Genomic DNA, 27944 nt, shown 5'->3' on the forward strand with positions numbered 1-27944 from the left:
TTCTGAAATTCCGTAGAGAGCATCTTGGGATGGAGCGCTACCAGCCTGGGACCGTCGAGTGATAACTGGGCCCAAATAATTGGCCCAAAATCTGAGATATGAATGTCACCAACATGTTTTCATCCTTCCCAAAATTGCTTGTTACCAAAGTCTTTTTTCACGTTAATACACCATGAAGAGTTCCACGAGTACTGAGGGAGTCTCGATCATCCAGGTCAGAGTCGTCAAGGTCGGTTTTCTGTGTCAACTGGACGGTTTTTCTTCTCTTGAAGACGTTTTGCCTCCTCTCCAGAATGACCATGCTTTTATTTTGAAGGTCTCTGGGGGAGTTTGCACTACAATAGTGATTTAATAGTGATTTACTGTTCTGCTTGTTTTTTGTGCTGCGTGATGATTCTTTGGTAAAACATCTGTATTTATGTAGAACTCAAATCTAAAAATGATGACAGACAAATCCACCTTTGGGGTGATCAGACATTTATTTGAGATTTTTAGTATAGCACAAAAATGAGAGCGAGGGAGGGGGGGGGGTGTTCAGAGGCAGCAGGGCACCACCTGAGTCCCACGACTCCTCTGTGTGACAGCAGGACACATCTGGGGGATCCTCTCCGACCCCACCCTCAGCTCAGGGATCCCTGCAGGTTCATGCTAGTAGATCACCGCTGAGCTCAGGTGACAAGCTCAGCAACCACTTTACGGGTCGTGACGTTCTGATCCCCGACGTCAGGATTCAACCAGCCCCCGTTTAAAAACAGGATCTTTGAAGGCGGAAGAAAAGATAGTTTGAATATAAGTCGGTCGGCCTGTTCCAATCATTCTTACTTTGGTTGGTGATTAAGGCCAACGATGACGGGAGCCACTACGAGGGCGCCGTGACACAGGTGACATTATTGCACATCCACAGTCAACAGAAGGTCGGACAGTTATTGATAAGGCGTTCGCTGACAGGATAACCAGTCCAACCACCAGCCATACCTTGGCCTCCAGAATTAAAACCAAGCAGAAGTGTGTGTATGTGTGTGTCTAGATAGTGTTTCAGGTCACAGCCTGATATTCTCTTTATATGACAGATATATGATAAGCACAACAAAACCTATGCAATCACAACTATCCGGTCCTTTCCTTTCTTCTCTCCTGGCAGCCTCCAACAAGCAGGACGGTCCTGCAGGAAAGTGTTGGGAGTGTTTCTGCAGGTGCCGACATCTACGTGATGGCGCGACACCTGACCGCGTCCTCACATGACTTTTATAAGGCTGACTAAGGTCACATGACAGTCCCCACTCACAGCCATCAGCTGAGCAGTTCACCAGCTTGGGGTTCCAGGTGGGTGTCGACTGGGACTCCCCTGGGGTTCCCAGCCTCTGAAGCACGCCGGACCAAGCAAATATTGATTACAACGAAGATGAAGGAGGATCGGCCGACTGCCACACTCGGGCGCTCTGCCACTACGGCGCCATGATGACGTCACGCAGGTTCTAGAGGGCGGAGTTCTGCTCTCCTGCTGTGGAGTCCAGTTCTGTCGGGGAACTCTGCGATGGGGGGCAGTGTGTGTGAAGCAGCCCTGCTTCCTCCGACGGGAGCCCGCTGATTGGATGACAGTTTCCTGCTGCGGAGGCGACGTCGTTTGGCTCGTTCCCCGCTCCTCCGCTAACCTCTGCTGCGCCCGGACCTCCGGAGACCTCCTCAGGGGAGTCTGAAGGTGCCTGCTGATTGGACAGGGCTTCAGCGATGATGGCTGCCGTCTGAGCGACCCAGTTCAGCTCTGACCTCATCTCCCCTCCTTCAGGTGGGGCCCCCGGTGAGGCAGCGGGCAGGGGGTCAGTCTGAGCCCTCGGCTGCGAGCTGCTGGCGGGTCCTGTCCCGGGTGGAGGAGCCACGGCAGCGCTGTGGTTGTTGTTGAGGTTGTCTTGCAGGGCGGTCTGGTTCGCCTGGCCCGCTTGCTGGTTCTGCAGGAGCATCTCCTGGATCCTGATTTGTTGCAGGATGGCAGGGAGCTCGTAGTGATGAAAAAAGTAGATCATGGAGTGCTGGATGAAGAGCCAGGAGGTCACCAGGGCCAGGCTGCTGTACTGACCATTGAAGCGGTAGTGGTAGGCATAGAAGGCAAAGTGGTACAAGTAGAAGAACCTGAAACAGAGGGTGGTTCTTTCAGTCCATGGCCACCGAGGCTTCCAGTCCGGACGCCGACGGTAAAATCCCCGTACGGTTCCCGACATGACTCACCTCAACCAGTGGCGTTTGCTGGTGTTGGTGTGGCAGCAGATGGCGTCGTACTGATCGGCGAGCCACACGATGAGGATGATGTAGAAGGCTGTGGTGGTGTCGTTGAAAAACTCCGACATGATGGCCTCCATGCCTGAGAAACAGCAGCCGATGTCAGCAGCGCTCAGGAAAACACGCAAAGGAAACCAGGGGCTGGAAGCCGAGAGACCTTCTAGAACAATGCTCATTACGTCCGTCCAGACACTTAATTAAACACTGAACTGAAGACACGTCAGCGAAGGGAGGTCTTCAATCACACACCTGGCTTATGGTGTGCAGGTGCAAACAGTAATTAAAACAGTAATTAAATACATCAACAACCAGAACTCAATAAATAGAACACTAACATTGGAAGTTGCAAAAGATAAAATTTACAACGAACAAAAACAGGGTTAACACCAACCTCAACCCACAAAGGCTGCTACCACAAAGCATGCTGGGAAATTCCCACACTTATTTTGGTGGGTGGATCACTTTGACTTTGACATTTTGTAAGTAGCTCACGTGCTGAAAACATGAGCTAGTCTGTTCTAGAACAACCTGTTGTGTTTATTTAGAGGATTCTTGCAGTTTCTGCTGTATGTTGCATCACTTCCTGTCTCTCAGGTAGAAACGCTGCTCAGCATTTCCTTTCATGGTATTGCGATGGCAGACTGGCAGCTGAGGCAACTGCACTTTCGGATGTGCGACCACACCAGAATACCACTGTGGTCAGAAAGATCCGCCTCATATTCTGTATGAAAGTGATACGTTTTATTACTCGGTCCAGCTCATTTTAATACTCTTTCTTAAGTTTGAGAGAAAAAAACAAGAGCACAAAATTAGCGGTAACAAACTGACTAGCTTGTTAGCATTGCTGCACGTAGAGCCGCTGTTTGCACGTGTCACCATAATTCAGATGTCATGTGACTGGCTGCCCTGTAGATCCCTCTAGTGACGGGACGGAGACATGCGATCTACCACAGCACCTTGGCGATGGGCCAATCAGGCACCCTGTTCTAGAACCTCAGTGTAGGAGTCTGACGGTGGACAGTCTGAAACCATCCACAGCAGCGTTGCCTAAGCAACGGGGCACAAACCGGCTTTGACTGAGGGGCCAGATGAGTAAAACAGAATTACAGAGTGGACGTTTGGCTGAGCGCCATTTATCTCAGGCACCACATCTGGCCGCCACATCTGGCCGCCACATCTGTCCTTCTGGAACATGGAGGCATTTGTGAAGGTTCACACCTTCAGAATATGAGCTTACCAACAAGGGCGAGGATGACAGTGAGCAGCGGTGCTGCTGGAAAGGCGATGGTCATGTTCATCTCCAACATCTGCAGGAGATCCACTGAGGGAGCAGATGGAGATCAGGTCAACGTACAGCTGATCCAAATGAAGCAAAGCACAATTAAACTCAGCCAAATTTAGGCAAAACCATGCGAAGCTTGACGGTCTACAGATATCCGCTTTAGACCTTCTGGGGGCGTGAGCAACTAGAGAGGCCCCAGATGTTTCCCAAAGTCCAAACGGAGGACGGGAACGTGGCATTTCTGTCTGTGGTCACTGTACAAACCAAAATGCTTTCATCTTCATCACCTCGGGTTTTGAAAATCTGCTTAAAAATTTAAACCAGCCTAAAGTCCAAGACCAGGACAAAGTACCAGCTGGAATGTTCTCTTTTGGTCTTTGGGACCTGAACACAAATGGTTCTGAGCTGTGTTGGTCTGGACTGGTGTTGGGGTGAATACTGACCAATGAAGACGAAGATCTGGTGGTGAGAATATCTGAGGAGCATGGAGACCGAGAGCGTCTGAAAGACAAGACAGCAAAGTGAAAACAGCAGCCGAAGGAACATCTGGAGAACTTTCAGTCAAAGGTTCTTCATGCGAGCATCCGCTTTCAGTACGTACGAATATAACCATGATGACAAAGGCAGCCAGGTACGAGGTTCTGGCCATCCACATGCTGACGAAGCGGTAATGTTCTCCAGAGACCACATTTCTTAGGAAGCCTGGAAAAGACACCAAAAGCAGATAAAAGCTTTTTGATCTGGTCCTCGCTCTGGCTGGTGCCATGACCAGGAACCTCTGATTTTAGCAGCATTTATGCTTGCAATATATTTTTCCAAATCCAAACTGTCACAACTCGACTCCTCTACTGCATTTGAACACCTCCGAGGTTTAAACCCAAACAGGGCCCGAGCCAAACCTTTGTTCTCCTCGTTCTCGGCGAGGGCTTTAACGCTGGACATCAGGATGTCATCGTAGCCCAGAAACTCGTCCAGCAGAAAGCGACTGAAGCTGTCGCCGAAGCACTCATCCTTCACAGGATCTGAATGCACAGAGAGACGCGTCAGAGCGGCACGGACGCGGCGCCGCACACACCGGCGCTCGTCTCACCTAGCGTGACCACCATGACGGGGATGTTGAGCCTCTGACGGGTGCTCTGAGACAAGCGCAGGAAGCCGTACTCCAGGGAATATTCCACGATGTATTCCTCATGAGGCCACACTGTCAACAGCAGATGTGATGTTGGAGAAGATCAGAGCGGCGCATCCGTGTCACACGTTAGACAGTCTCAGTCACGCCTGGAGCTACTGGTGAAGTATTCAGGTTTTATAACAGTTCTGACTCTATGTAGCGGAATACTGCACATTCCAAATGGCTGATTCCAAAAACGTTATTGTGCATAGTGACGGAGCTCAAAACAAAAACACCACCAAGGTGTAAAAAACACATTTAAACCCATGAGGTGTCTATTTTCTTCTGTTTGTTTAAAGCAAAGACAATCACGTCTCATCCACATTGACACATCTACAAAGAAATCTACGTTCCTGGAGAAAATGCACGCGCATGTACACACACACGCCATTCAAACGCCACATACAGCAGGATATCATATCAGCAAAACCACACTAAAGGCGAAAAATTTGGGCTTTTTGAAAACTGACCCTCAACTGTCTATAGAATTGAGAAAATACTGGATTAATTTAGTAAATCTAAATATCTCAGATGTCCAGAAGAGCCTCTCCTGGACGAGAAGAGACCAGGCGGTGAAGACCTCCACAAAAGGGATCATTTTAGCTCAGGCACTGAGCGACCGCCTACCTTTTGTGGTCTGAGTAAAGGAGACGTCCCGGCTGTCATTAACCCCCCCACCTCCTCTCCCCGATCCGCCCTCTCGTCCAACATTTTGTCTGAGCGGCGGCTTTAGGCGAGGCTCAAAGTCCAGCTCAAACTGCAGCAGAGAGACAGAAACAAGATTATTTCTCACTTTCTCCCTCAGAATTCCGGCTCAGCACCGACGCCTCACCTGCACCGAGCTGTTGTCGAACACTTCCAGGGTCAACTCCTCCTCATTCTCCTCTTCATCCCATAATGCAGCCAAGCTAATCCCCGCCCCACTACCTCCTTCTCCCCCTTCCGGCCCCATCTCCTCCCCGAGCTGCGTGGAGTCGTAGTACTGCATGAAGATGGCAGCTCGGCTTGAGTTCTTCTGGATCTCCACCCGCAGGATCCCGTCACGAGGCCACCGCTCTCTCACTACTTCCAGACAGTTTATGGGCGAGCGAGAGAAGGCGATGTGAATGTAGGCCAGGATGAAGAGAACAAAGAGCGCCTGTGGAGACCAGTGGGAACAGAGTCCAGTTCACAGGGCAAATCCACAAAATGGTCACTAAAACATCCAGCAGGTGTCAGAAATGCTGATGGAGAAAGTTTAACACATTTTCCTTTAGATGAGTTCTCACCTTGAGCAGGACAAAGAACTCAAAGACTCTCCTGAAGGAAGGTGGAAAGAGGCGGGCATACGTCACAGCCATCTTGAAGAACAAAGCGTGGAAGAGGCGGTCGCGGACATTGATGAGGGGGTTCTGGTTCATGTTGGGGTTTCGGATCCTGTTGGGGCCCATGTTGTTGTTGACTGGAATGTTGTCATTTGCCTGGTTCTCAGACATGATCTCCAGATTAGCTGGCTCAGACTGCACACACTCACGGCTGATTCTAGGTCAGCATGTCTGTTCAGAGGGCAGGAAAATCTGACCTCAGGTCAGCTGGAGGTGGACCACTGTTAGACAGAATCAGAACCTTCATTAATGACAGTGGCTGATTAAAACCAACAGCCAACATCAGCTTCAACTTAAACAAACAGCTCCGGGAGAAAAAAAATCACCTCAAACAAGCATTTTAATTTGTTTTTAATTACCTGTAATATTTGCAACTAAAAGTTTCCCAAGTAATTCTATCAAAGGGAGATGGAGTTTATCTCAGTTGCTGAATTGGACATTTGGCAGTTGGAGCTACAACATTGGCTCAAACAAACACCTCCTGATCTCATCATGATCCTCGTGTAATTCAGTATAACACACAAAAGCTTCATCCCAGAATACGGATCAAACATGGGAACAGCTGGATCCGCCTGGTCAGACCAGATCTCTGGATCAAAAGTAACAATAGTAGGCTGAATTTTAAAACAACTTTTAGTGAGAGTCCTGAGCTGTTTCCCTGCAGGAGACAGATGTGAGCTGGGGGCACCTGAGCCAACCAGACCGAGGGGGGGGCTGGATTCAGTCTGCAATAGCAGATCACAGGTGAGCCTCAGGACTGGACAATAAAGCGAGGGAAGGTGGCCCTTGGTGCAGATTCCTTTTATTTACAGCACAGCTGCGTATCTCTAACGTGGGGAGCACATGGAACCGGTACTGAAGGTTCGGGGCTCTGTCTGGGATGTTTTGGCAGCCAAAGGGGGACCCGCACAATGACGGTGCACTCATAAATCCGATTAACCCCACTGAAGATTACTTTTTACTATGATTTTTGATAGTCTCGATTAAAAGTAGCAAATGATTGTAGATGCTCTTTGTGTCTACTGCAAATATGAATAATCTCGTCTACTACAGCTACAAAAACTCTTCGTCTCTACAGTGTGAAAATCTTCAGTCTATTACAATCGTGAAAATTCCCCGTGACAACTATGACTGTGAATAGTCCTGGCGTGAACGTCTAAATAAAACAATTGTCTATTATGATCAGTAAATACAAACCATATTGGTGACAGTAGCTAGTGCGAGGCCTATGGCTCCGTACGCAAACATTCTTCAGCTAAAGCGGCTTATATCTTTCCTAATGAAGCCGAAGCTAACTAAGTTTAACCGGCAGCTGTCTTACCTGTCGTTTAGTCCACCGGTGTGTTCATGCTAAAGTCTTGGTATTGTTGTTTTCATCAGACAACAAACATTCATAAACGCTGAGCTAGCTGGTTAGCAGCTTGTCGTCGATAATATTGGAAGATTACACCAAAGGGGGGTAGCAATTAACCTTGGTTAAACTGTTAACTAGCTAAACAGCCATTAGACGGTCTCTGACGACTACAATTAAAACAGAACATTCCGTTTCAATTCTTTAGATAAAATCAAGATAGCAAAGGCTAATGCAAACTTAGAGCAATAAGCTACTGTACAGGGCGGAAGTACAACCAAAGCGGAAATAGGGGTCACGTGCCAACAGGGGTTTGGCCGCCTGTTGTCTGTTGACCATACAGTCGTCCAATTACCGCCGTCTACTGGAACATGTTACTGGAACATGCAAATAATAATTCTAACTCCAACAAGCAGTTCGTACAACTTACATGCCTTACAACTACAAGACGCCCCAGTTTACAAAAATAAGCAGGAAAGACTACATGCAAATATTTCTCTCTATTTCTCTAACTGGTATTTACTCTATAATAATAATAATTATCATTATTAATATTCTTATTATTGTTATTATTAGTAGTAGTAGTAGCAGTAGTAGTAGTAGTAGTAGTAGTAGTAGTAGTAGTTGTATTAACGGGCTTCTGGACTTTTAGACAGGCATATAAAAAGACAGCTGTGATGCTTTCGAGGTCCTGACATAAGTTGGATATGAATGAAATCAAGAAAGGTGTTCAAGACCTGGATGACTGAAAGTCTACACATTTTAGGGGTTTGTTAATATCACTACTTATCTAAGACTTTTTAATGTTCTAAGCCGTGACTTATTTTAAACATTAAAATTTGCAGTTTTCGAGAGTTTTTGTATGTAGTGTTCGGAAAGCTAATACCGGCTAACAAGCTAACACAACAACAGTGGAAGCACAGAACGAGATTCTGTGATCATATAATAAGCACACGTCTCAAATGTTATATGTAGTTACGTTGCACTTTTGAAGCATATATTCATCTTCCCACAAACTTTGAGACATTTTTGAGGTCATTTTTTACTAATATCACAAATTGATATGTTAAAATAGGTGGTTTGTGAACGGGTGTGACGTGAACGATATATAATGGGGTGACTGTATATCATTTAGACTTGAGTTAATATTGTTTTAATTGCAATTAAAGATCTTTGTAATTTTCAGAAACCACTCCATCAATGCACACACTTGCTTATAAAACGTCTCTGTTCACTGTATTCTTAAATCTGTGCAGTATAATAATTGGTGTCTGTAATTTCTTGCTTCTTTTTAAGGTGTCATTTTTGACTCCACTTCTGTGGTTTCATCATGGAACTGGCTTATGTGTGTGAGTGGGAGAAACGCCCAAAGTGTACACACTGCCCATCCATCCCACTTGTCTGTTCCTGGTCCTGCAGGAATTTGGTGGCCTTCACCACAGACCTGAAGAATGATGATGAAGACAAAGGTAAATGGCAGCACGGAGTCACTAATGTCTCCTGTTTCAGGCTGCACTCACACCAGTGCTGGTGTTCCGATACCACGTGCTGTCTCCTCGCCTTTGACACCTCGTTGATGTGTCACATACACGTGGCACAACAGTGTCATTAAAACTGTTTGTGTGCGATTGCAGCAGAGGGGAAATATGGCTCACAGTTTAAAGAGTTGGGTTTTTTTTCTATTTTACTTAAATTTCCAGAACAGGTCACCCTCGCATGCATCAAGTTTTGTCAACTGTGAAAGGCGGGGATTCAAGTGGTTCAAAAGTAACAACCACACTTTGTGTGTTGGGTACGTGACTGTGCTTGTGTGTATGTGAGACCACCTGCACGCCTGGTACCCACACTAGCCAAATAATCAGGACTTTCAGGGGCAAATATGCAAGAGCACAATATGATTGCCTCCTGTGAGTGAGGCTTCAGTCTGTGTGCAGGAAGTAATTTACCTAAAAGTGATCAATCACCAGAAGAATCTACTAACCTGTGTTGCTGAAATACCACGTCTCTCTCTCTGTTTATGTCTCTCTCAGAAATTAGTCACATGATCCACATCATTGACACTGAGCACCCCTGGGATGTTTACTGCATCAGTTCTGGACACACTGAGGTCATTTCCTGTCTAGAGTGGGACCAGTCCGGTAAGCCTTTTCTAGTTCTGCTGTTTGCCTGTTCTGTTGGTTTGCTGTTGTGTACATTTCTGTCATTCACGTGTTTTCTTGGCTTTTTCTCTCTTTGTGCAGGATCACGACTGTTGTCGGCAGACGGCGATGGCCAGATTAAATGTTGGTCCATGTCAGATCACCTGGTGAACAGCTGGGAGAACATCCTGTTGAGTTCTGTGGACGGAGATCCGATTGTAGCTCTGACCTGGTTGCACAACGGCGTGAAGCTCGCTCTGCATGTGGAGATGGTAATGCTGACTGAACATGCGGCGTCTCACCTGAGTTCACTAGCGGAAGGTGTGACGTCAACAGTCCACTTTGTCTCTCTTCTCATCCGCTTTAGTCTGGCTCTACAAATTTCGGGGAGAAGTTTTCTCGGGTAAAATTCTCGCCATCTTTGACTTTGTTCGGTGGTAAACCCATGGAGGGCTGGCTGGCTGTGACGGTGAGCGGTTTGGTCACTGTGTCACTGCTGAAACCAGGCGGCACTCTGCTAACGGCCAGCGAGAGTCTGTGCCGCCTGCGAGGACGTGTGGCCTTAGCTGATATCGCCTTCACGGGAGGAGGGAACATTGTGGTGGCAGCTTCAGATGGAAGCAGCTCATCCCCGGTCCAGTTCTACAAGGTCAGACCCTTGCCTGATCACCGCTGCTGCACTGCTTCCAACACCGGACTCACGTGTCTTGTGTATCCAGGTGGTTGTAAGTGTGGTGAATGAGAAATGTCGCATCGACACAGAACTGTTGCCCTCGCTGTTTCTGCGCTGCACCACTGACCCCCTGAGAAGAGACAAGTACCCCGCTGTGACCCACCTCAAGTTTCTCACCAGAGAGAACTCTGAGCAGGTAACTATGACAACCGAGTAGCTCCAGTAGGGGCAGCTGTAGAGCAATAACATGTAAAATGCAGAACAGTCTGAAAGTTTTACTGAACTGTTAGTAGAACTGTAGAGATCCGCGAGAGGGTTCGAGTAGAAGCAGAACCATAACAGAACCTGTGTGTTGTAGGTCCTCCTGTGTGCGTCCAATCAGAATGGCAGCATTGTGGAGTGCTGGTCTCTAAGAAAGGAAGGGCTTCCTGTCAACAATATCTTCCAGCACCGCTCACCAGTTGGTAAGAGCTTGGACTCGCCGGACTGGGTCAAGCTGTGACACGTTGCTGCCTTTAAGTGTTCCATTACACTTTTGTGCAGTTGGGGAGAAGCAGCCGACCATCCTGAAGTGGAGGATCCTGACAACCACCAGTGATCTGGAACGAGTGTCCGCTGTAGCTCTGCCCAAATTACCCATCTCCATCTCCAACACCGACCTAAAGGTGGCGACAGACACCAAGTTTTGCCCCGGACTTGGTGAGAACCGCTGCAGGGTGGAGGGTCAAACAGCTGGGAGTGTTATGGTCCAGATTAAGGACCGGGCTAACAAACAGCCAGTCTGAGGAACCTTCAGGGGCTCGAGGACCGTGTACATCCCAAAATGCACCGTGATTGAGAAACAGTCTGAGCAACACGCTCAGCTAAATAAACAACACGCGTCTTGACCAAGTTGCACCTCTGTCAGATCGTGCTGCTTTTGAGAATTATGCTGTTTCTCCAGTGCAGTGTCCAGCTGTGTGATTATGATGGGATGTTACAGCAGTGATAGTGCAGTCCTGACACCTTGTTTGGATCAATCCTTGTATTGACAGACTGCAGCTGGTTGACTTGTCAGGCATCAGTCCGATGGTTTCTGAGTTGGGGGTGTGTATGAACAATGTCGTTGCTGCATGTTTTGGTACTGACGGCAGATTTTGACCTGTGTTTTTAGGTCTTGCTCTGGCGTTTAACGATGGGAGCATTCAGATCCTTCACCGCCTCTCCCTGCACACTATGGGGGTCTTTTATGGCTCCTCCACTGCCTCAACAGGTCAGCGACCTGGAGACGAATCTGCCATCAAACGACAAAGAACTGGAAGTCCAGCTGTCCACTTCAAGGCTCTGCAGTTCTCTTGGACCTCGCTGGCTCTGGCTGGAATTGACAACCACGGCAAGGTGACATTTTCGTTTGGAATTTTCTACTCAAAACAACTTCTCCAGCACATGATCGAGGTTGAGCCTTTGCTTCATCTTATTGTGTTGTCTTTAGCTTTACATGTTGCGAGTGTCGCCATCTATGGGCCAGGTGCTGGAAATGAATACCACATTACGCCATCTACTGTTTTTGCTGGAGTACTGCATGGTGACGGGTTACGACTGGTGGGACGTTCTTCTACACGTGCAGCCCACCATGGTCCACAATCTAGTGGAGAAGCTGCACGAGGAATACATGAGGCAGAACCTGGCGTTACAACAGGTCAGCAAGGCATGATGGGAAACGGCAGGCTGATCTCTGTAATGCAGTGAAAGGCCAACATCTTTGCAGTGCCCCTCTTTTGAAAGTAAACTAATTTTCAGCCTCCCTCTCACAGTTCTCAGTTAAATAAACTCTCAGACTTGAGCTTTGCTTGTTGGAAATATCCAAAAGTTCACTATATTTGAAGTAGGCTCATCTTAACTGAGCAACATGAACCAGCATATCGCCTCCTGTTCAGTGCACCCTGATGTACCTACATCCCAGATAATGCTGTTGCCATTATTTATAGTATCCACATTCTGTGAAATATCTTATTTTCTCCCCCCAAAAAACAGGAAATGTGTCACTTTTACTGAAGATTTGCTGTATTTTTACAAATAGTTGGACTTGAACTACACTTCCCATGATGCTTAGCCTTTGCTGTCCCCATTGTTGTGTCTGTCTCAGGTTTTGGCCACACGTATTTTGGCTGTGAAGGCATCCCTCTGCAAACTTTCCACGGCAACAGCGGCTCGCGCCTGTGACTTCTACGCCAAGCTGCTGCTCATCGCCATCAGCTCCACACTAAAGTCTCTGCTGAGACCTCATGTCCTCAACACACCTGACAAGAGTCCAGGTGACCGACTGAGTGAGATCTGTGCTAAGAACACAGACACAGGTGAGATCCTGGGAGGACGTGTCCGATTTGCTCGACGTTATTACGCCAGCTGGGTTTTTGCAGGTTCCCCGTCTGAATCATTCATGGTTGCTTCTTCCCCAGAGATCGATAAGGTGATGATCAATCTAAAGACGGAGGAGTTTGTCTTGGACGGACCCCCGCTTCAGTCCCTGCAGCAGCTTATCCAGTGGGTGGGAGACTTTGTTCTGTACTTGCTGGCCAACCTGCCAAACCAGGCAAGCTCTTCTCACACTTAAGGTCTCCAAAAACCTGAGGGGGTTGAGGAACAACTGGGGGAAACACACGAAGAGGCAGCGACGCCTGACGTGTGAAGGGTTTCAGGATAATGTGACACACCTGTGTTCTCCTGCGCCACAGGGTTCGATGGTCCGGCCCGGGTTCGGCTTCATGAGAGACGGGGCGTCTCTGGGGATGCTGAGGGAGATGCTGGTGATGATCAGGATCTGGGGTCTGCTCAAGCCCGGCTGCCTGCCCACCTTCACCGCCATGTCAGACAACCAGGACAGCATGCAGCTGCTCTTCAGGCTGCTCACCAAGCTGTGGCTCTGCTGTAAGATGCCGCTCCGCACCCTGCTGCTCCCACATGCACACGCACTCACCCTCTGCTCTCGCGCAGCTCGGGAAGATGGACCCCCCCAGGATCCAGACGAGAGTCTGATAGACGAGTGCTGCCTGTTGCCCAGTCAGCTGCTGGTTCCCAGTATGGACTGGCTGCCGGTTAATGACGGCATCATCGGCAAGCTGCAGGGAAAACACCCGCTCAGGCTGCAGTTTGGCAAGGCTTCGTCTTTGTCAGGAGGAGGCGCCACTGCCCCGCTGGAGCTCTTCAACAGGTAATTGGAATTTGCACCCGGAATCAGCTCAGGTGAACCAAACCTATGAGGTGTGTGTGTGTGTGTGTGTGTGTGTAGGAGTCCTGGCTCTCAGAAGATGGATAACCTGCGTTGTGTTCATATGGGGGTGTGTCCCACGGAGGAGAGCAAAGCCTGCACCAGGTGAGTCCACAGGAGCTGCTCAGCTGTGGGCTGTTGGTTTATTACTTCCCGCTTCATTGAGTGTAGGAGTCACATGACTTTGGCAGGTGTTGATGATGTGGTGTGTTCAGGTGCGGCTGCGTGACGATGCTCCGTTCTCCAAACAAAACAAATGCCATGAAACAGTGGGAGCAGCGCTGGATCAAAAACTGTCTGTGTGGAGGACTGTGGAGGCGGATTCCTCCAACAGTCGCCTGAAGGCATCGCCGCAACAGTCGCCTGAAGGCATCGCGCGCAGTCGCCTGAAGGCATCGCCGCAACACTCGCCTGAAGGCATCGCCGTAACAGTCGCCTGAAGGCATCGCCGCAACAGTCACCTGAAGGCATCGCCGCAACAGTCACCTGAAGGCATCGCCGCAACAGTCACCTGAAGGCATCGCCGCAACAGTCACCTGAAGGCATCGCCGCAACAGTCACCTGAAGGCATCGCCGCAACAGTCACCTGAAGGCATCACATTCCAGAGACAGTTTAGACCTGATGCCAGTCCTGAGTGTGGTTCATGTGTGACAATTAAAGTTTTACTGTATTTTTCCTGTATTTCAGTTTGTAATAAAACTATAAACAAGCCATAACTTTGGTGGTTTTTGACAGAACCCATTTGATGCTGATGCTAGGTAACCTCCTGAATCACCACATCCAGCACCGATTGGCAAATCAAGCTACAAACGTCCGTCGGGGCGCGCTCGCTGTCACCAACAGGCGGCGCTTTGACAGTTCGTTATAATCTATAGACTCAGCATCTGGATGCCTTTTGTAGGTACAGGGACATTATCCCATAGATGTCATAAATTTAGGTACAGGGACGTTATCCTATAGATGTCATAAATTTAGGTACAGGGAGGTTATCCTATAGATGCCATACGTGTAGGTACAGGGACGTTATCCTATAGATGTCATAATTTAGGTACAGGGAGGTTATCCTATAGATGCCATACGTGTAGGTGCAGGGAGGTTATCCTATAGATGCCATACGTGTAGGTGCAGGGAGGTTATCCTATAGGAGTCATACATACATTCAGAAGCCTGCTTCTGCGTCAGCGACATTACCGTACTGCAGAGATTATTGGCGCACTGAAAAGGAAAAGCGGCTGATTTGAGAGGGGCGCTGCCGAGACCGCAGTGCGCCCGCGATGTGTCTGGCAGGACGAAGCTTCATCCCGAACTAACGGAACCAGAACACGAAGTAGCAGTGGGCCGCTCCATTCGCTGGACTTTGTTTAGTGGGGACAGGCCCGCTGCTGGAGGAGCCTGAAAACCGGACAGGAATCAGAGCGCGTGCACGACCGTCCGCACGCACCTGCATCCAGCAGATCCACTGCAGGTCTGATTCAGCTTCGCTTTTATGGAGCGGAACCGGAGCCCCTGTGCTCTATAGGTCGGTATAAGGTCGGTGACGTGTTTTTCTCCGCATCATATGGCCATACTGACTTTTAATTTGTGCACGCTTCAGTTGCCATGGTGACAGAGAAAGGCGATCGGGTCGGAACTTTCGAGCTCCATCAGTGTTTTGATGTCCTTCCAACTTTTCGTGGCCGAAATGTTCAGCTTCCTAAATGGAAGATTAAATGTGAAGATTTGAGTTTTGGGGGTGTCGGGGCAACTATTTATCATAAATATGTGCAAATTAATGTAGCTACCTGCGCGTGCGCTTGCATGTGTGCGCGTGCGTGCACAGGAACCAGTCAGGATGATGATGATCAGCTCCTCAAAGATGATGAAGAGCGAACCTTCTGAGCACAGCCTGACTCTGCTGCCATGTTTTTATTTCGTGGAGGTGAGATGATAATAAACCAAGTTTAAATCCACCTAAAATGTGTCAGTGCTTCAGTGTGTGTGTGTGTGTGTGTGTGTGTGTGTGTGTGTGTGTGCGTGTGTGTGCAGCTTCCCATCGTTGCCTCTTCGATGGTATCTCTGTACTTCCTGGAGCTGACGGACCTCCTCCAACCGGCTCAGGTTGGTTTTCGTTGCCACGACAGGGACCTCAGTCTTCCGTATGTGGATGGAGGAGAGGAGCTGATCCCGCTGCTGATGCTGCTGAGCTTAGCGTTCTCTGGACCTGCTGCTGCTGTAACACGCACACACACACGCACACGCACACACACACGCACACACACACACAGAGCTGTAAGAGTGTGTTTGTTTTATGCACCAGATCATGCTGGTTGAAGGTCTCACCTACTGTCTGCGATACAGACTGAAGCTCCGCCCCCCGACAGGAAGTGTCACTGCAGCCAGCGGCTGCGGCTTCAACTCCTTCCTGCGGAGGACGGTGCACTTCGTAGGTGCGAGTTCGCCCAAGAACGCGGGTGCGTGCCAGGCGAGCGCCAGCCTGACTCTCACCCGTCCGTCTGTGCAGGCGTGCACGTGTTCGGCCTGTGTGCGACGGCGCTGGTCACTGACATCATCCAGCTGTCGACGGGTCATCACGCGCCGTTCTTCCTGACGGTCTGTAAACCCAACTACACGCTCGCCGGCGCCTCCTGCGACAGCAACGCTTACATCACAAAGGACATCTGCTCGGGCCACGACCAGCACGCCATCATGGCCGCCAGGTCAGTCGGGCGCCGCCTGGGGCCGCCGACATTCGCCGCTCGCCGTCGAGACTGACTGATGTTTCTGTCCCGACAGGAAGAGCTTCCCTTCCCAGCATGCAACGCTGTCGGCCTTCGCAGCCGTGTTTGTTTCCGTAAGAGCCTCATCTCTCGTGGCTTCGCTCGGCGCCAGCGTGACCGCCGTCTGTCTCCCCTCAGATCTACCTGGACGCCAGCATCTCCGACAGCACCAAACTGCTGAAGCCCGTCCTGGTGTTCGCCTTCGCCATCGCCGCCGTGCTGACGGGCCTGACCCAGATCACGCAGCACCGCAGCCACCCGGCGGACGTGTACGTGGGCTTCCTGATCGGAGCGCTGATCGCCGTCTACCTGGTGAGCTGCACGAGGCGGCGGCGGCGCTCTGACGTGGGCGGAGCCTCACAGATACGGTCTTTTTTCAGGCTCGTCACGCTGTCGCCAACTTCAAGTCCTCAGACGACGTCGTTCTCGCTCCCCCGAGTCCGCTGGTCAAAGAAGACCCGCTGCGGGCGCTAACGGAGCGGGGACACGAGTCCGTGTACCACAAAGGGCCCCCCTCCCCTGCAGGGAGCAGTGAGGAGATAGCAGGGGCCCCGGCACACAGGGACCAGCTGGAGGTTCTGGGGCCGCTCCACAGAGAAGAGGACTCCGTGGAGAGCCTGAAGAGAGCCAGCCTGGACGTGGAGCTGCTGGCTCCCCGCAGCCCAATGGCGAAGGAGACCATGTTGACCTTCAGCAACACGCTGCCGAGGGCCAACGCGGCCGTGGGCGGGGCCGTGGGCGGGGCCGACGCTCCGCCGGGCGAGCTGGCCCGACCCTCCCAGCCGGCCCAGCGGCGCCTGCGAGTGGTGCAGGTTCCTCTGGAACCTTTCGAGCCACAGCAGCTTCTCCCGGACTGGAAGCGGAAGCCGGCGAAGGCGCCGGAGCACAGCGGCGGTTGGGAGTCTGTGGAGACGGATAAGGGGGGGTCACCAACCCCCACGTTCCAACCCTCAGCTCAGTTTCGGGGGGCGCCGTCGAACTGTAACAAAGCTGCCCCTCACGGTGGTGCCAAGGCTGTGGCGACTCCCAGACCCCCCCAGCTGCCTGAAGCGGGGCCCCCCCCCGTGTCTCCAAAGAGCGCCCTCACCCGGGCCAAGTGGCTCCAGATCCGGGAGAAGACGCAGGGGACGGCGGAGCCGCGCCTGGTGCAGGTGGTCGCCGTGGCTAAACTGGAGGGCCGCCTCTCTTCCCAGTCCTCGGGGGAGAACCCGGAGCCCACCCCCTCCCGTTACGAGCTGCGTAAAGGGTGGGGGGACGCCCAGGGCCCGCACCACCCTGCTGCCCCCCCGCAACAATCTGCACTGACCCCAGTTCCCACTGGGATCCCCAGGGAGTCCGTGGGGGCGTGTAGAAGGGGCGGCAGCTCCCTGAAGGGGCCCCACCCCAACTGATGGAGGCGGATTCAGGCAGACCTGAACAAACCTGCAGCACCTGGCCGGGACCAGCCTCACGTCCCAGTCCGTGTCCACTAGGACGGGTCATGTGGGACTGGACTCCATTCAGGGGCCACTGGTTTAACTGGGATGTAAAGGTGAATCACAGGAAGCTCAGCTGTCTGTCTGAGATTAGGCTCCTCCCCCTCCTCATGGTCGCGTCGAACCCATGAACAGTTGCTTCTGGTCTGTTCTGTATTGCAGAGCCATTGAGAGCATACAGTTGCCATGGCGATCCCCCGCATGCTTGTGCGTTGCTTTCATGACTGTTTGCTCGTTGGTGTATTTCAGATTGACACGTTTCGTGATCATTGTTGTGAGATATTTAACGGAATCAAGTCTAAATCTTTTTTAAATTAAAAATATTGATATATAATCAACTTAAATTTTTGTGAAGATGACAAACTTCTCATGTTGTTTTCCTGATGGTTGTTGCATGTCACTGTGTTTGATAGGGTTTTTTTTGGTGCTGTTTGTAACAGGAAATGATTCGCGGATGCTTCCGTCATCAGAACAGACTGGACTATTAACCCCCCCCCCCACACACACACACACACACACCTGTTTTTTTAGGAAGAAAAATCTAAAATGTGTTTCAGTTTGTCTGGTTTGACATTTGACAAATGCTAACTAGCATGCTAACGCAGCAGCAGCTCTGCAAATGTTCGCTCTTCACTGCCGTTTCTGTGGTAACAGTGACGACTGATCTGGAGCCAGCCACACACACACACACTCACACACACACACGCACATAATCTTCTTTAGCCATAAGGTTGCCCTGGAAACACGTACCAGGTGTGCACGTCTGTGTGTGATCTGATTGGTTGACAGACTGTTTGAAAATCTTTATTTGTGTTATATTGAAAAACATGATGTTGGAATGAGTTCATCAAATAAAATATCTGATCCTGATGGTTTTTTACATTGTCCATAATCATAAACGATCACCTAAAGACACGCGCGCACACACACACACCCACACACACTCACACACACACCCACTCACACGCACACCCACACACACGCACACTCACACACACACCCACTCACACGCACACACACTCACACGCACACACACACACATTCACACGCACACTCACACACACACACACCCTGCTGCTGTCGGGACCTCGTCTGCCCGTGAGTTTTAGTGTTTCCTTTCTGGTCCTGGTGGGCGGAGTCTGGTGGTCTGGGGTCACCTGGCCAGTCCCCAGGTTGGCAAAGAGCTGGTGCCACCAGACCGTCTCTCCCCCTCCAGCTGGCAGCACGAACCCTCTTGGCCTTCAGTTATTCATCATTTTATTCGGGTCATAAAACATTTTGTTAAACATTGTTTTCACGTCTCCTCCTGTCAGTCTTATTGATCCGCCTGATTGGCGAAGACGCCGGCCTCCCAGAGCAGAGCGCGCTGGTTCTTATGTCGAGCCACACGCGTGGACTCCACCACCTGAAGACACACACACACACACACACACCACACACACACACAGGCAGAGAGGGGGGTGAGGGGCCGCTCGGTGGACAGAAGCTGAAGCACAACAACTGGGGGTCTGTTGCAGCGCCCCCTGGAGGGGGAACAGGATGTTTACCTCATGGTTGACGTGATCCAGTCGGAGGATTCCGGCGTACTGAAGAGGAAAAAAGGGTTTAGCAGCAGATCGGAAGGAGCTGGAGAACTTTCCTGACTTACTGAAGTCTCCTCCAGCTTCTGCTGGGCCCGTCTCTCCTCAAAGTCCTGCAGCAGCGTGTCGGTTAGACCTCCGACAGGAGGGGGCGCCGGCCGCACCCCGCCGATGCTGGTTACCGTTGGAGGGGAGGAGGTCCAGGGCTGAGCGGTGATCAAGGAGATGGAGGACATGCGCTTGGGGGGACGATGGGACGCGCTGAGAGTCACCTGACCTGAGACCGAACAGGTGAGAAGGTGACGCGACTCAAACCTGCCCGAGGTGTCGTTACCGCTTTATTACTGAATGACAGCGAAGGTGCAGCTGAACTTTGGACCTCAGCGAGTAACTCATTCGCTGTGATTCATGTGACACAGACGCGACACAGGAAACGCAGCAACTGATTGGTTAATCAATCACGGATTGACCGATCATCACTGGTGTGACCCGTGGCCGCAGCCTCGTTAGCAACTCTTAGCTTTGAGCAGCGTTAGCTTGTAGCATCGACGACATTCACTCGTTTCAACTGACGTGAGAATAAATGAAGTTTGCAGGACTTCGGTGTACCTGTTGGCTGTAGAGGACCCTCAGTTATTCTGGGATTCACCAGGGGGGCTGGAGAAAAGACCTGTGGGGGGGAGCTGTCCCTCAGCTCCTGCAGTTCCTCCTCTCGTTTCAGAACCTCCTCGATCTCCTGTTCAATGAAGTTTGGAGCTCCTGCGTTTCTGGACTGCAAACCATTGAGCTCCAGGTGTTCCCTCCAGGAACGAGGTGTGTCCATGGCTTGCATGGGTGGTGAAGAGCTGTGAGAAGCTACAGAACCTGGGTGGAAGCTTCTTGTATCCTGGACCTCAGGGACAGAGCGAGGAGATCCTGAGGTCCTGATGTTAAATTCTGTGTCTTCAGTGTGTAGATGAGGACAGCAGGGTGATGAGACGTCTGTGGTGTCTCCAGATTGAGCTCCTTCTCCTCTTCTCTTGTCTTCAGCATTTAGGTCCACCCTGCTTTCTGGATCTCCTGGATCTAGATCTTGCCGTTTCTGCTCGTTCAGCTCTGGCTTGTCGTGCCCCTGCAGGACTTGGACGCCCTGATGGAGACCTGGAAGGGCTTTGGTGGGGGTTAGTGGCGACTGTAAACGTTTCGTTTTGATCTCAACTATTTCTTCAGTGCTGATCTTCAGCCCTCGAGACCGTCGCAGGTTCTCTTCACGTTCTTGACTTAACCGTATCTCCCTTTCAATCGGCGTCTCATATTTGGCTGTTAAACCGCCGGCGCCCGCGCTCCTCGTGCTGGAGGAGTCGCCTTCGGCCTCCATGGAAAGCCCCTTCAGACCAGAGTCCGGTCCATCCACCACATTGCTCTGCTGGCATCGAGGTTCTTCAGCCCGGACCGAGTTCTCCTGGTTCTCCTTTGGCTGAGGCGGTGGAGACGCGTATGTTGTACAGAAGCTGACAGGGCTCAGGAGGGAGGTTTTCCGGTCCTGCTCGAACTTCAGGAACTGCTGCCGGGCGGCGGTAAAACTGATGGACTCCCTGTCGATGGTGCTGGGTTCAGCAGGACTGAGCTGTTGGGTTCTGGAGGTGACACCAGAACCTTCGAGCGGCCTCAAGCTTCTTTTGGGTGCTTGGTTGCGGATGATCTCTTTCCTCAGATGTTTGTCCTCTTCTTCTTGAAGCGCTTCGACACCAGCGTAGCGATCCACTCGGTACTGAGAGTCTCCATTGCTCTCTGAGAAGAGACTCTGAGGCTTTCTGTAGTTGGCATAGGTCTGTAGTTTGAATCCCTTCTCCATCTTTAGAGTGGCCAACTGAGCGTGGCGCTGTGGCGACACCATCCAGGCTTCGTTAAGCTCTGCCTCGGGGCTCGTTGGATCTTCTACAAAGGAGTAGAAGCCACATTGGGAACCGAGCTGCTGCTGGGGCTGCTGGGGCTGCTGGGGGGGCACTCGTCGCTGGTATTTACTGCATCTTGATAAACTGTGATGTGCCGGGCCTGAAACACCACCTCTGGTGAGCTGGGGTCCTGTTGTGAGGAAGCCACCTCTGAGGATCCACCTGCAGAGAAGCCCAGATGGTCCAGACTGGAGTCGGGACCAGTGGAAAGGGTGCGCAGGTCTGAGGGCTGCAGCACCGGAGACAGAGGTTTCAACACCCACCTCCTCGGGGGGGCGTCCATGACGGCAGAGGGTGCCGACCTGCTGAGGAGGAGGAGAGTTGGTGACGGGTTTAAGAGGTCAACATGACTCCGCTCTCGCAGCAGAACCTACTAACTGAGCAATCAAAGGGCAGTTAAGGTCAGTTAGATGCCAGGAACCAATCAGTGCGGAGCACCTGAGGCCCAAAGGTCCGTTTCCCAGAGTTTATGGCGCCTGTCTTGCTTTACTGTCTCGTCTCAAACTATTTTATGAGGTTTTATTTGTTTGTGGCATCCTTATTTACCAATGTGAAGGAGATGGAGTGAGTTTCACCTCCACCAGCCTTCAAAGATATTTCATTCTTTCACCCGTTGTGACCTTTGACCCCAAGGTCACCATTTTCTCCAGAATCGATCATTGTGTTAGTTTCATTTTTGTGCGTTTTTCAGTATTAGTTGCATTTCAGGTTGGGTCTTTCAAGAGCGTTTTTAAGGCTCATCTGCTGGCTGGAATCCCGGTATCTGTGCGTTGCTGATAAGCCCCGCCCACCACTGTCAAAAGATAACAGTGTTTACCACACGGGCAGCACAGTCAGACGGGCTTCACAAATGAAGTTAACATTGAAATGGCTCCCAGCCGTCGGCAGCTCAGCTCATTTGAACATGTTTATTCTGAAATCAGGCAACTTTCATTAATGTTCAACTCTTCTGACCAACCTAACAGACCATAATTCTGTCAATATAACGGAAACGATCTCACAGAAGTCGTGTTTGCTCATGTTGTTGATCTAAATACTGACTGAAGCTCTATAAATGAAAGGTTGGACTCACCTCAGGTCTGTTCCTGGACCGCAGCAACACCGCTGCTCACACGACAGACTGACGGACGCTCTGACAAAGTTCAACCACTTTTAGGCTCCGCCCACGCGCTGCCGCGGAGACCTTTGAATCAGGAACTTTATCCTCCTGATCTAGCAGGTCCTCAGGCTCCATCGTGACAGTTCGCCCCAGTAGGCCAGTCTACTGCTGGTCTCACGGCCGTTACCAGTAGCACGGCGGACGAGAAACAACAAACACAAACGAGCGTTTGATTTCATATCAGTGGTGATAATCGTCTTTCTAATGTGAAAAGGTCCAGACCAGCTCAGCATCGGTTACCATGACAACCCGGCATCCTCACTGCGTCCACCCGTGTCTGAGACTCCCTTGACTCTTTCTTCTTTAGCTGATTGACAGGAACCAGACAGAAAGTGCAAACAGGAAGTGGCACACACAGCAACAAACACACAAACAAACACACAAACAAGCAGACAGAGAGACAAACGCACAGACTCACACACACTTGAATAGTTTTTTATTGGAGGAACCTTGTGAAAACTGATCATTTGATTTCCTGTCGTTCCGTATTTTGTTGGTCGTCTCTGAATGAAGCTGCATATAGATTCTGTACATTAATGTGGGACCTTCTGAAGGATGTTTGACGCGGAGCTGAAGGAACATCAGTCGACCCCTGATCCCCCGTGTCAGGAGGTCGGGTCCCCGTGTGGCTAATGCTAATGCTAACGTGAGGAAAGAGCCAAAAGGCCTCCTGAGGTAACAGAGGAGAAAGAATTTAAACTTAAACCGGCTGACTGCTGCGGCAGCTTTGCTCTTGTGGAAATGCGAGGACCTCGTTTATTTCTAATCAACCTCTTTAAAACATGTTTAAAACAAACGGTGGGTGTAAATACAGCAATAGAATCTGGTGAAAACAGGATTAAACTGGCCAAACATTGGTCCGGGCAGAGGCGGAGCTGAAGGCATTGCGTGGTTAGAGCTCTTTAGCGCCCCCTGCAGGATCACATGATGCTGCAGCAGATGCACAACCGCTTCTCCTTCTTCAGCTCCGTTGCTCCTGCTCGCGGCTGCTCTGGTTCCGGCGCGGCCTGGGCTGGCGGCTCCGCCTCCACAGGTTTGGGAGGACGTGGCAGCGCCGGAGGGAGCAGAGAGATCTCCTCCTTCCCTTCATCCGAAGGCGTTGTGGCGTCATTGATGAGCACCAGCTCAGCCTTCACCATCTCCTGCAGCCCCAGGACCTTCTTGGTCTCATCTTCATCCTCCACATTCTGGTATCCCATGAACACCATGGTGACAGGATTCTCGTCGCTGGCCTCTGCTGCACTCAGCTGCAGGTCCACGCTGGTCTCCAGCCTGGTGGCCTCCACTGGAACTGGTGGCATCAGCTGAGGAGCTGCCTCTTCCTGGACCTCCACGGTTGGAGGAGAGGCAGCCATGGAGCTGGTGGGGGACATCATGAAGGCCTCGTCAGCTTTGTGGATGAGCTGCTCGACCTCAGAGGAGCTGAGAGGCTGGACGCCATCTTCACCGTTCATCTCATGAACCACTGACAGGAGCAGAAGAGCAGGTGGAACCGCGACATTTCAGCTACTCGACTCGTGCGTTTACGAACGAGAATAATTAAAGTTTCACACACACACACACACACACACACACACACGTTAAACTGACGTCACCTTTCCGTTCATCCTCATAGACTACGACCCCCTGGTGGGAGAGGTCAACAGGAAGTATGGTGTTTGTGGACAGAACCCTCGTTTCCCCGGTAACTCTGTCCCGTTCCACTGTGATCTCCACCGAGTACATCGCTGCAGGAGGGAAGAGTCACAACCCAGGTCAGCAACAGTGGGGGACGGAGGGACGGAGGGACAGAGGGACGGGGGGACGGACGGAGGGACGGACGGACGGGGGGACGGACGGAGGGACGGACGGACGGGGGGACGGAGGGACGGACGGAGGGACAGAGGGACGGGGGGACGGACGGAGGGACGGAGGGACGGGGGGACGGGGGGACGGACGGAGGGAGGACGGACGGAGGGACGGACGGACGGGGGGACGGAGGGACGGACGGAGGGACAGAGGGACGGGGGGACGGACGAGGGACGGACGGAGGGACGGACGGAGGGACAGAGGGACGGACGGGGGGACGGAGGGATGGACGGATGGAGGGACAGAGGGACGGAGGGAGGGATGGAGGGACAGAGGGACGGAGGGACGGACGGACGAACGGAGGGACGGACGGAGGGACAGAGGGACGGACAGAGGGACGGGGGGACGGATGGAGGGACGGACGGAGGGACGGATGGAGGGACGGGGGGACGGACGGAGGGACGGACGGGGGGACGGATGGAGGGACGGACGAACGGAGGGACGGACGGAGGGACGAGGGACGGGGGGACGGATGGAGGGACGGGGGGACGGACGGAGGGACGGACAGAGGGACGGGGGGACGGATGGAGGGACGGGGGGACGGACGGAGGGAGGGACGGATGGAGGGAGGGACGGGGGGACGGATGGAGGGACGGGGGGACGGACGGAGGGACGGATGGAGGGACGGATGGATGGACAGAGGGATGGAGGGACGGACACCAGTACTGAGTTTTGGGAACCAATGAGAAAAAACTGGAATTTGTCCCGAGGGATGGAACTCTCCTGTAACCTAGCAACACTGGGTCACTGGACATGAAAAAGAGGCCGTAGAGTTAATTAGATTTTTTGAGTTCATGACCACAGAAGACGGGAACATGGTGGAATCAATGAAAAATGCTCCAACAACAGCAGCCAATCAGAACCCAGTCTGGACCCGTGAGGCAGAACATGGAGGACCGGACCGAACACCTGTGGACTGTCCCTCACCTCGTTTCAGCTGCTCCACCTCGTTGGGCGTTTTCATCATCAGACTTTTGTTAACGTTGACCTCTGCAAAGCCTCATGGGAAAGAAATGTAGAGACGCATTAAGCACGACATCATCCAAAATGTGCACCTTCTTCCAAATGTACGTGTGCTGTAATTAGACTGGATTAACAATCTAAACTAGTCATAAATAGGGCTTAAACCACCAAGTATAAACCTCTATATCCAAATACACAACAAAATAATACAGGGACATTGTGCTTCAAATACATTCCGACATTTGTGTTTAATTGTCTTACAGCGGTTGAGGACACCCTCTTCTCTACCTGAGGACACTCTTGTGTCTACCTGAGGACACTCTTGTGTCTACCTGAGGACACCCTCTTCTCTACCCGAGGACACCCTCGTGTCTACCTGAGGACACCCTCTTCTCTACCTGAGGACACCCCCGTGTCTACCTGAGGACAGGAGGGAAAGCAGTTTGCTGAAGGGGTGCGAGGTGTCCCTGGACCTCCAGCGCTGCCCCAGAACCTTCCCAGAACCTTCCCAGAACCGTCCTGTCTGCTGGGCAGCAAAGCTTCTTCTCCAGGTTCAGGATCGGACTGTGACACCAGTCGGGGAAGGGTGACTCTCTTGTGAGGGTCATGAGGGCGAAGAGCAGGTAACGTTTGTCAATGGGTGGTAAAAACTGAACTAAGCTCCACCAACAGCAGGTGGACCATGGACAGGTGGACACCGGTGGATAAGGCGTCCTCAACGGAGCGGCTTGGTCAGGGAACCGGAGCGGGTCGAGTCTAACTGTGAGGACCAGTGAGGTCAAAGGCTGATAGAACATCTCCAAAAAGACGCTAAACGTCTCCTCTACGTGCTTGTATGATGTCATGTGATGACGCTCGAACTCACCGGGTAACAGAGGTGTAATCTGATTACAAATGGAGACTCACCTGGAATCGGAGCGTCATCCTCGAAGTCATCACGACCTTTGACCTCTACGGCTGATCACACAGACAAACGGTGAAGCAACAACTTAAAATCAAACAGAGAACAAGTTGTTTACCTGGAAGCGTCCCTGAAGACACCTGCAGGGACAAAAAGACAGGCAGGGACTGAGCCAACAGCAAGCAGGTGTGTGTGTGTGTGTGTGTGTGTGTGTGTGTGTGTGTGTGCGAGTGTGTGTGTGGGTGTGTGTGTGTGTGGTGGGGCGACATACTCCTCCAGCTTCCAGATGGAGCAACTCATTCTCTAGTCTGCAATGCGAACACACACACACACACACACACACACACACACCACACACACACACACACACACACACACACACACACACACACACACACACACACGTATTAACCTACAGTGATGTGAGTGAGTTTTTACTCTCCAGGCTCTTAATCTGACCTGGTAATGGTCTCTTCCAGACTCCTGGTCCTGGCCTGGTCCTGGTCCAGGGCCCCAGAAGAGGCCGCCCCGTCCAGCAGCCACTGCTCCCTCACAGCCTTCATCTGCACAGACACCAGGACCGGCTGTTGATGGAGGGTGATACTGGAGCTTTGTTGCCCCCAGGATGCTTAAAAACCACTTGTTTCTGCCCATCAGCGCTGACCTGAGATCAGCTGACCTTTGAACCCGGGCGGGCGGCCCACGAATCTCTCACCTTCATGTGCTGCAGCGCTCGCCTGTCATCCTCCAGCTGGCGTCTCTTGTTCTCCAGCTCACTCTGCCACTTCCTCTTTTCCTGGAGCATCATGGGAAATGTGAATGAAACACACTGTAGTAGTTAGTTATTACCGTGGTAATAACCGTGACAGTGGTGCAGGGGTGAAACTCACAGAGAGCAGATGCAGCCGGTCCTGTGGACAGACAGTCTCACCCACCCTGGCGGACAGACAGACAGACAGAGAGGGGGGGGGGGGGGGACGTGCTTCTGTCAGGACTGATCGATAGTAAAGAGTGAAAAGACGGGTGTGTAACCGAGTGGGTTCCGTAGGTAAAATGGTCGCTAGTGAACAGAAAACAAGGATCAGCACTCTATCGATGGTCAGGTTTAATGGATTGGTTGGACCACGCCTCACACACAGACGGGATAGGCTCCACCCCCCCCCCCCCCACACACACACACACACACACACACACACGACAGCCAGGAGATGGACGGACGAGGTTGGAATCTGCAGATCTGATTTCCTAATTTAGTGCACCACAGATTTTACTGCAGGTTTATTGATCCGTGTTTCATCCGTGTCCTCGTCACACACTCGTAAGGATGTGTGTGCCTCCGCCCCGTATAGTAGTGCAGGGATGTAACGCCCACATTTACACAGTTAACCAGTGACGTGCCGGCGGTGCAGCGTGTTCCACGGCACGGACACAGGCGTGACTCGGCAGTCTCACAAGGACACATGACGTGCACACAAAGTCAAAGTGCACGTTACATCGTTAATGTAAAGACTAACAAAGAGGGACAAGGAAGAAAGTGGAAATGATACTCACTGCATGATCAGACCTCCGCTGCAACACACACCTACTGGACATCAGACAGAAATGAGCCCTGCCCACCCAGGAGGGGGGGAGGGGGGAGGGGAGGAGGGCGAGAGAGGGGGGAGATGAAAGAGAGGGATGAAAGGGAGAGATGGAAGTGAGTGGGAGAAAGGAGGGTGAAAGGGGGTGGAGTGAAAGGGGGAGAGAGAGGGGGAGAGAGAGGTGGATGGAAGGCAGAGAGCATGTGAGGAGGGGGAGAGAGGGGGGAGATGGAAGAGAGGGGGGAGA

The 27944-nt window shown here is 51.6% G+C and overlaps 5 protein-coding genes across 10 annotated transcripts; 2 read left to right on the top strand and 3 right to left on the bottom strand.

Annotated features, from left to right (window-relative positions):
- Positions 1-460: 460 nt before the first annotated feature.
- On the bottom strand, positions 461-7733 carry tmem259 (transmembrane protein 259). Its single transcript, XM_057038479.1, has 11 exons — positions 7413-7733; positions 5996-6312; positions 5560-5865; positions 5355-5484; positions 4647-4757; positions 4456-4578; positions 4158-4258; positions 4000-4057; positions 3512-3595; positions 2224-2356; positions 461-2127 (listed from the first exon to the last, which is right to left on the bottom strand). The coding sequence occupies exons 2-11, from the start codon at positions 6200-6202 to the stop codon at positions 1476-1478; spliced, it is 1905 nt and encodes a 634-aa protein (XP_056894459.1). The 5' UTR covers positions 6203-6312; positions 7413-7733; the 3' UTR covers positions 461-1475.
- A 342-nt stretch (positions 7734-8075) lies between these two features.
- On the top strand, positions 8076-14217 carry med16 (mediator complex subunit 16). 2 transcript variants are annotated; one of them, XM_057037536.1, is made up of 17 exons: positions 8076-8210; positions 8739-8911; positions 9473-9580; positions 9683-9852; positions 9948-10229; positions 10300-10449; positions 10612-10717; positions 10797-10952; positions 11407-11630; positions 11725-11931; positions 12379-12589; positions 12692-12825; positions 12968-13160; positions 13227-13443; positions 13522-13605; positions 13716-13863; positions 13962-14217. In XM_057037536.1, the coding sequence occupies exons 2-16, from the start codon at positions 8773-8775 to the stop codon at positions 13840-13842; spliced, it is 2508 nt and encodes an 835-aa protein (XP_056893516.1). In that variant the 5' UTR covers positions 8076-8210; positions 8739-8772; the 3' UTR covers positions 13843-13863; positions 13962-14217. The 2 variants fall into 2 exon arrangements, with proteins under 2 accessions (XP_056893516.1, XP_056893514.1); XM_057037534.1 differs by having other exon boundaries at positions 13716-14217.
- Positions 14218-14605: 388 nt separating this feature from the next.
- On the top strand, positions 14606-18602 carry plppr3b (phospholipid phosphatase related 3b). 4 transcript variants are annotated; one of them, XM_057037538.1, is made up of 8 exons: positions 14608-15020; positions 15321-15419; positions 15527-15712; positions 15798-15927; positions 16002-16197; positions 16274-16331; positions 16396-16569; positions 16638-18602. In XM_057037538.1, exons 2-8 carry the CDS (start codon positions 15333-15335, stop codon positions 17646-17648), a joined length of 1842 nt encoding a protein of 613 aa, XP_056893518.1. In that variant the 5' UTR covers positions 14608-15020; positions 15321-15332; the 3' UTR covers positions 17649-18602. The 4 variants fall into 4 exon arrangements, with proteins under 4 accessions (XP_056893521.1, XP_056893519.1, XP_056893520.1 ...); XM_057037541.1 differs by lacking the exon at positions 15527-15712 and having other exon boundaries at positions 14606-15031; XM_057037539.1 differs by lacking the exon at positions 15527-15712 and having other exon boundaries at positions 14606-15020; positions 15301-15419.
- Positions 18521-22475, bottom strand: misp (mitotic spindle positioning). The gene is given in 6 exon segments (XM_057037537.1): positions 18521-19137; positions 19280-19318; positions 19381-19589; positions 19922-21265; positions 21268-21551; positions 22319-22475. Coding segments are annotated over 5 exon segments (1944 nt in total). The 5' UTR covers positions 21530-21551; positions 22319-22475; the 3' UTR covers positions 18521-19047.
- Positions 22476-22826: 351 nt separating this feature from the next.
- On the bottom strand, positions 22827-27771 carry palm1a (paralemmin 1a). 2 transcript variants are annotated; one of them, XM_057037543.1, is made up of 10 exons: positions 27669-27771; positions 27008-27053; positions 26833-26913; positions 26577-26680; positions 26389-26425; positions 26236-26257; positions 26123-26173; positions 25181-25243; positions 24001-24132; positions 22827-23870 (listed from the first exon to the last, which is right to left on the bottom strand). In XM_057037543.1, the coding sequence occupies exons 1-10, from the start codon at positions 27671-27673 to the stop codon at positions 23326-23328; spliced, it is 1086 nt and encodes a 361-aa protein (XP_056893523.1). In that variant the 5' UTR covers positions 27674-27771; the 3' UTR covers positions 22827-23325. The 2 variants fall into 2 exon arrangements, with proteins under 2 accessions (XP_056893523.1, XP_056893522.1); XM_057037542.1 differs by having other exon boundaries at positions 25181-25252.
- Positions 27772-27944: the final 173 nt, after the last annotated feature.

Source organism: Takifugu flavidus, chromosome 7 (genome assembly GCF_003711565.1).
Source record: "Takifugu flavidus isolate HTHZ2018 chromosome 7, ASM371156v2, whole genome shotgun sequence".
Taxonomy (NCBI): Eukaryota; Metazoa; Chordata; class Actinopteri; order Tetraodontiformes; family Tetraodontidae; genus Takifugu; species Takifugu flavidus.

Excerpts from the sequence above, each read along its gene's own strand:
- tmem259 (XM_057038479.1), bottom strand. The coding sequence starts at position 6,202 with ATGTCTGAGAACCAGGCAAATGACAACATTCCAGTCAACAACAACATG. Across the intron at positions 4,579-4,646 it reads CGTCATGGTGGTCACGCTAG|ATCCTGTGAAGGATGAGTGC; the intron begins GTGAGACGAGCG and ends CTGTGCATTCAG. Across the intron at positions 2,357-3,511 it reads TGTCATCCTCGCCCTTGTTG|GCATGGAGGCCATCATGTCG; the intron begins GTAAGCTCATAT and ends GCTGTTTCTCAG.
- plppr3b (XM_057037538.1), top strand. The coding sequence starts at position 15,333 with ATGATGATGATCAGCTCCTCAAAGATGATGAAGAGCGAACCTTCTGAG. Across the intron at positions 16,198-16,273 it reads CACGCCATCATGGCCGCCAG|GAAGAGCTTCCCTTCCCAGC; the intron begins GTCAGTCGGGCG and ends CTGTCCCGACAG. Across the intron at positions 16,570-16,637 it reads CGCTGATCGCCGTCTACCTG|GCTCGTCACGCTGTCGCCAA; the intron begins GTGAGCTGCACG and ends GTCTTTTTTCAG.
- med16 (XM_057037534.1), top strand. The coding sequence starts at position 8,773 with ATGGAACTGGCTTATGTGTGTGAGTGGGAGAAACGCCCAAAGTGTACA. Across the intron at positions 8,912-9,472 it reads GAATGATGATGAAGACAAAG|AAATTAGTCACATGATCCAC; the intron begins GTAAATGGCAGC and ends TGTCTCTCTCAG. Across the intron at positions 11,932-12,378 it reads AGAACCTGGCGTTACAACAG|GTTTTGGCCACACGTATTTT; the intron begins GTCAGCAAGGCA and ends TGTCTGTCTCAG.
- palm1a (XM_057037542.1), bottom strand. Across the intron at positions 26,258-26,388 it reads TCCATCTGGAAGCTGGAGGA|GTGTCTTCAGGGACGCTTCC; the intron begins GTATGTCGCCCC and ends TTGTCCCTGCAG. Across the intron at positions 26,174-26,235 it reads GTCTTCAGGGACGCTTCCAG|CCGTAGAGGTCAAAGGTCGT; the intron begins GTAAACAACTTG and ends CTGTGTGATCAG.